Raw genomic sequence first — 6,837 nt, 5'->3', positions numbered from 1 at the left:
AGAGTGCTCCTTGGAGGAAAGAGAATAAAAACTTTCTTATATATGTTGGGCATGTTGCTAGAAGAGACTATTCAACGGAGAGGAACATCGTGCTTGGTTGTTTTGTTGGGTTTTTTAAATTGTATTATTATTTTTGTGTGTCTGTACTGTCTAATCGGATCTGACTGGTACTGGAGGAGATTGGCCCTCCTTCTCCAGCAGAGCATCTGGTGGATTTGAACCACACGCCTCTGGGATCGCAGTGCAGCTTCTTGCGGAACATCGTGCTTAGGAAGGTGAAAAAGAGGACGATCTTCAGTCAAATGGACTGACACAGAGACTGTAGCGATCTCCGCAAACATGTAAGAGTCGATGAGGACGGCACAGGATAGGACAAGGTTCAGATCTGTTCATAGGGTCTCTGTGGGTCCAACTATCACTTGTTTATGCATCAGAGAGTCGGACAATGACTAAGGAGGATAGAAGGAGAATTGATGCCTTTGAGCTGTGATGCTGGAGAAGAGTATTGAGAATACCATGGACTGCTAGGAAAACAAACAGATTCATCTTAGAGAGGGTTAAACCAGGCTACTCCTTGGAGGCAAGGATTCTGGGGCTTCGTCTGACATACTTTGGACATGTTGTAAGGAGGGGCAGGTCCTTGGAGAGGGACATCATGCTTGGGAGAGTGGAGGGACAGCGCAGGAGGGGAAGACCCTCTATGAGATGGATTGATTCGGTGACTGGGGTAATCGGGATGGGTGTGTCGGAGACAGTGCGGCTAGCACAGGACAGAGCAGGGTTTAGGGCTGTTATACATAGGGTCGCTATGAGTAGCAAGCAACTCGACGGCACATAACAACAATAACATGAGTCCGACTCAACGGCATCTAACAACAACAACAATACTCGTCCCGCACGAAACATTCCCATTTGTGCATTCTCGATAAAGCAAGAAGGCCGAGGCTGAGATTCGAATTTATGGCCCGCAGTGGCGGGGCGAAGCGAAGAGGAAAGCGAGCAGTTGCGATGAGCTCCCTGCAGTGTCTGCCAACGACCAGCAGAGGGAGCGCGCGGGCTTCGGCGCGCACGAACACAGCTGGGGGCGTGGCCCCCGGGTGGCACGCATGCGCCCCAAGGCCGGGGAGGGCACAGGCCCCGGCGAAGGGCAAAGACGGTGGCCGGGAGGTGCTGGGAGGCAGACGGTGGCCGACGAGGTTGGACATGGATCACCTGGATCGCTGCGCGTGGCTCGTCAGGGGCACGCTGGTGCGGGCAGCTGTGCGGCGCTACCTGCCCTGGGCGCTGGTGGCCTTCATGCTGACCGGCTCCGTCCTCAAGGAAGTCTCGCCGCTGCCCGAGAGCTATCTCAGCAACAAGCGCAACGTCTTCAACGTGTGAGTGCTCCCGCCGGGCCCCTCCCGTCCCCCTCGTGTCCCCTAGATGACCACGGGGCCCCTTGTCCGGGGCTTGGCTCCCCGGGGGTGGACGTGTCCTTTAGGGCGTGCGCTCCTCCCGATCGTGACAGCAGCACCTTGCACGCTCCTGGGTCCTCAGGGAACCACAGCTGATGTCAGCCACAGCTGATATCATCAGCGATGCCTGCGTCCCTGCAGACGCAGAGTAACCTGTACTTGGCTGGACAGAGAGTGACCAGCAGGGTTGTGAGGCTGTCTGTGTGCGCAATGGGTGGTGTGGTGTGGGGGGGACGACATCTGAAACAATCTGTGTCGCTGTCCCTCCTTCTAACTTTTCCCCTCATAGAAAGAGGACTTGGTCCTTGATCCTGTTCGTTAGATACTGCAGCCTTGCCTGCTATTATCAGACCCCATCTCTCTCTCTGTGCCCACCCCTCACCTGTAACAGACTCTGGTTACCACCTGTGACACTCACCTGCTCCCATCCCCCCTGGGGAATCCTCGGCCCAGCCAGTGACGAGTGACGGGTACTTGCACCCAGAGATACAGGGCAGCTGATAACCAGGAACCCTCCAGGCATGACCTTTCTCTTGAATTTCCTTGGACAATCTCTGTCACTAAAGTGCATGGCAACAGCCCAGCCTCTGCTGGATCCTCCCACCAATTCCTCCTTTTTTTTTTTTTTTTCTTTAAACTTGTAAGATTTTTAAAGTTTTTAGCACTGTTGCAATATTAAAAGGAAGTTCTGGAAGAGAAAACATATCCCTTGATCTGAATACTGATTTTTTCCCCTCCTTCGAAATGAGTGTGTCTTCAGCATCTCTGTGAAGCCTGCCGGACTTTATCTACTTAAAAGCCTGGTTTCCCTCCCAGACAGTTTTTTCAGATGTCACACAGATCTTGGCTCTGGTGAGGTATGTCCGTCCCACCAGTGCAGATTGGAGTGACAGGCTCTTGAGTGGTATCAGAGAAACCCTTGGGTTCTAGGGGAAGAAATCACTCTGTCCTTGTCCCACTGTCCTTTCTCACCCACCCTGCATAGCTGGGCTAAGAATAGATTCTGAGCGAGGTGGTGTCCCCAGATCTCTTGGTTATGAGTTCTCTGCGCCTAGTCACCCTTCCCGAGCACATGGGAGGCCGGCAAGGCAGCTGCTATTCTGTCCTCCCTGGTGGACTAGGAGCCAAGTCGCCTGGCCAGCAAGTCCAGCTTGTTTAGGGGTAGCTAGGGATAGAGGCATTTTGTTCCACGCCTCTGTGCTTATTCACGAAGGGAACTAGTGAATCATTGGGCCGGGAAGGGACCTTGAAAGTAATTTGGTTCCTTCTGTGATAAGTGATCACAAGATAAGCGATCTGTGATAACAAGGCCAGAATTTAAAAAGTAGTTGCCAGGCCTCCTGCGTATGTGCAGCCAGACACCCCGTGGGATTTTCTCCCTTGGCTTGGATGGTTAGGGTCATGGTTTAGGGAGATCTCAATTAAATGACTTAATATTCTGTTTGTTGTTGTTGTTGGGAACCACTGAGTTGGAACTGACTACACTGAGGTAGCTGACCCTCCAGTAGGTTTTCAGAAGCTTTTTAAATTGCACAGGAAGAAATGGCCTATACACACACACACACACACATATTCAACAATAACATAATAAAATTTAAAGAAGAAAGACAAATTATGTGATCCCTTATCTCAACAGCTGAGAGAAGAGAGCTTTCGACAGACAGTGACAAGTTAGATCAGAGTCAGCGTACTAGATCAGAATCACCATTTGAAAATGGGTCCTTGAGGTTGACGTCTGGCACCTGTGTGCCACCAGCTCCATTGGCTGGGGCTGGATGTTTCCAGGATCGTGCCTGCCTTTTACAGAAGAGGTGTCATGCGGTGGGCTTTGAGTTTTGGTGGCCCTGGGCTGTGGGCCGGCCAAACCTTGGTTTAATCTGTGCTTGCTGGTTGTGTGACACACGGGACAAGTTACTGAATTTTTCCGAGTCTTAGCGCTCTTGTCAAGACCTTCCTCCCAGGGTAGCTAAGAAGTTTGGGGAAGGGAGTGTCAGTAAACTCTCAGAATTTGACAAGTGCTGAATTACTGTTGTCATTCAAGTCAAAACCAACCCATAGCTGACCCTCCAGAGAGTTTTCAGAGGCAGTTAATCTCACAGAAAGAGATTGCCCATCCTTCTTCCGCAGAGCAGCTAGTGAATTCAGACTGTGTGCCTTTGGGATTGCAGCGCAGTTTCTTACCAGGAGGCCACCAGAGCTCCCTGAATTATTACGTATCTGAATAATTAACACGCTACCTGCTGGCAGGCTGCCATTGGCAGCTTGGACCCCAGAGGAGTTCCAAGGTAAGGCCGTTGGTAGGGAGTTGTGTTGTTCACCCAAAGGAGGTTCCTCTCGGGCAGTTTAAATCCATGAGCAGCTCCTCAGGACAAAGATGGGCAATCTCCTCTCTATAGCCTCAGCAAGCCAGAGGAGGGCCAACTCTGAGTCGGCTCCAATTTGCCAGCAATGAATTTGAGAATCTTTATGGACGGGAACCCTGGTGGTATAGTGAGTAGTGGATTAGGCTGGTCTCTGAAAGGTCAGTAGCTCAAATCCACTGGCCACTCCATGGGAAAGCCGGGTGGTTGCCCTTCTTGACCGATTCACAGCTGCAGGAGTCTGATGTGCGGTCACTGTGTGTCTGCATTGACGCCACAACAGTGGGGATGTTTATGGAGACGGATTGCACATCTCTTAGAGAATGACTGGTTAGTGCGAATGTTTTTCATTTTAAAATGGGTACGGCCCCTACCTCAAAGAGTAGAATTTAAGAAGTAAATAATAGATCTAAAGTGCCTAGCATTTGAAACATCTAATAAGGATGAGGGACAGCACAGGAGAGGAAGGCCCTCTATGAGGTGGATTGATTCAGTGACTGGGATAATTGAGATGGGAGTGTCAGAGACAGTGCGATTGGCACAGGACAGAGCAGAGTTTAGGGCTGTTGTACATAGGGTCGCTATGAGTCGCAAGAGACGGCACATAACAACAACAACAACAACAACAACAACAATAAGGATGAAATGTGGTATTGTTGTTGTGTGCTGTCAGTTAGAACTAACTCATAGTTGATCCTACCTGAGTTTTCAGAGGCTGTAAATTGCACTTGATTAGATTGCCCATCTATCTCCCTTGGGGCAGCTGATGACCTTGGACCACATGCCTTTGGGTTGGCCGCACAACGCCTTACCACTAGTCTACCAGAGCTTCCTCAAAACATGTTCTTTACGGTCCAGTCAGAACTGACCCCTAGCTGACCCTACCATGACAGTGGTACCCAACAACAACAACAAACAGAATATTAAGTCATTTAATTGAGATCTCCCTAAACCATGACCCTAACCATCCAAGCCAAGGAAGAAAATCCCACGGGGTGTCTGGCTGCACATACGCAGGAGGCCTGGCAACTACTTTTTAAATTCTGGCCTTGTTATCACAGATCGCTTATCTTGTGATCACTTATCACAGAAGGAACCAAATTACTTTCAAGGTCTCTTCCCGGCCCAATGATTCACTAGTTCCCTACCATGGCTGTAGATCACACAGGAGGATATTGCCCTTGTGCCTATTTTTTAATACATTTTTTTTTATTCATTTAAATGAAAGTTTACAGAGAATTAGGGTTTCCAGTCATTCACTGTTGCACTTTTCTCCCTGCCCACGCCCTCCCACCCCCAAACCACTCTTCTCCTTGTAAAGAAAAACTCTTGAATTGTTATGTAGCCCCTCCCCCCAAGTCCATTTCACTATGTAGCCTTCACTCTGGACTTCTGTCATGACAAGAATACCCATTCATATGTCCCTTTTAAACAGTTCTCTCCCTCATCTGTTTCAATGCAGTATACATCATTCCTCCCCTCCTTCTCTGTTTTCCCTCAACCCTAATGTCAGTCCCATTTTACAACAGCAGCCCTATGCATTATTTGTCCTTTTGTGATTGAGATATTTCAATCAGCATAATGTCCTCCAGGGTCATCCATTTTGAATAATATTGCACGAGTTCCTTGTTTTTCAATGCAGCGTAGTACTCCATTGTGTGAATATACCACAGCTTCTCTATTCATTCGTTTGTTGATGGGCACTTGGGTTGTTTCCAACTCTTTGCTATTGCGAACAAAGCCGCAATAAGCGTGTGTGCATATATCTGCTTGGATGTCAGTTATGGTCTCTTTGGGGTATATTCCCTGTAGTGGAACTGCTGGGTCAAATGATATTTCTATTTGCAACTTTTTGAGAAAGTGCCATACCACCTTCCACAGTGGTTGCACCATTTTACACTCCCACAACAGTGAATAAAGGTTCCAGGTTCTCCACAAGTTCTCCACAACCTCGCCAGCATTTGATGTTTGGGAGCCGTGTGCCTTTGGGACTGTAGCAAGCTTCCTACCACCAAGCCACCAAGTTTCTCTCCTCTACTCCCCTGGGAGTCTAGCGAGCCCACTCAGGATGTTATTCTCTTCCCCACCGTCTCCCATCTCTTCACTTCTGCTTTCCTCCCCTCCAGGTATTTTGTCAAAGTGGCCTGGGGCTGGACCTTCTGCCTGCTGCTGCCGTTCATTGCCCTCACCAACTACCACCTGACCGGCAAGCCTGGGCAGGTGCTGCGGCGGCTGAGCACACTGCTCGTGGGCACGGCCGTCTGGTACGTGTGCACCGCCCTCTTCTGCAGCGTCGAGCACTACACGGGCAGCTGCTACCGCTCGCCGGCCCTGGAGGTGGTCAGGAGAGAGCACCCCAGCAAGCAGCAGTGCCTCGGGGCGGGGGGCTTCTGGCACGGCTTTGACATCTCAGGCCACTCCTTCCTGCTCACCTACTGTGCCCTCATGATTGTGGAGGAGATGGCCGTCCTGCACGCGGTGAAGACGGACCGGAGCCACCGCCACCACAAGGCCATCACCACCCTGGTCATCGCCCTGGGCACCCTGACCTTCATCTGGGTGTTGATGTTTCTCTGCACGGCCGTGTATTTCCATGACTTTTTGCAGAAGGTGTTCGGCACCATGTTTGGCCTGCTGGGCTGGTATGGGACCTACAGGTGTTGGTATCTGAAATCCTTTTCCCCAGGACTTCCTCCCCGGAGCTCCAGTTTCCATTTGAAGCAGTAAAAAGAGCCAAAGGAGGAACGGCAGCAGGACAGACAGCTAATGTATTTTTCGTTTATTTGTCTTCGTTGGTTGGCAGAATTATCAACATGGCGGCAGAGTGGAAGCTTCTCAGGCAGTTTGGGGGTGTGCTGGGGGAGCCTAGGGAGCGAGCGTAGTCCCTAGATTAATCTTGGCCACCTTATCCTGTGTCACAAGCACCACCATGCCAGCCAGGCACTTCTCGTCCGTGGCCGGACTTGACCTTAGACTTCAGGTCCTCTTTGTCTCCAGTGGGCAGAGCCAAAGCCCAGAGAACA

General features: G+C 50.4%; 1 protein-coding gene across 1 annotated transcript; it reads left to right on the top strand.

Annotated features, from left to right (window-relative positions):
- The first annotated feature begins 1,203 nt into the window (after positions 1-1,203).
- On the top strand, positions 1,204-6,541 carry FITM2 (fat storage-inducing transmembrane protein 2). The gene is made up of 2 exons (XM_006881549.1): positions 1,204-1,376; positions 5,941-6,541. Exons 1-2 carry the CDS (start codon positions 1,204-1,206, stop codon positions 6,539-6,541), a joined length of 774 nt encoding a protein of 257 aa, XP_006881611.1.
- Positions 6,542-6,837: the final 296 nt, after the last annotated feature.

The sequence above is a fragment of the Elephantulus edwardii genome, unplaced genomic scaffold (assembly GCF_000299155.1).
Source record: "Elephantulus edwardii isolate Elephantulus edwardi_28Jun2011 unplaced genomic scaffold, EleEdw1.0 scaffold00015, whole genome shotgun sequence".
Taxonomy (NCBI): Eukaryota; Metazoa; Chordata; class Mammalia; order Macroscelidea; family Macroscelididae; genus Elephantulus; species Elephantulus edwardii.
The sequence above is the reverse complement of the archived record's forward strand: the minus strand, read 5'-3'. Positions and strand labels throughout refer to the sequence as shown.

Bases quoted from the DNA above. Each gene is read 5' to 3' on its own strand.
- FITM2 (XM_006881549.1), top strand. From the start codon at position 1,204: ATGGATCACCTGGATCGCTGCGCGTGGCTCGTCAGGGGCACGCTGGTG. The intron at 1,377-5,940 runs GTGAGTGCTCCC...CCTCCCCTCCAG, and splicing joins AAGCGCAACGTCTTCAACGT to GTATTTTGTCAAAGTGGCCT.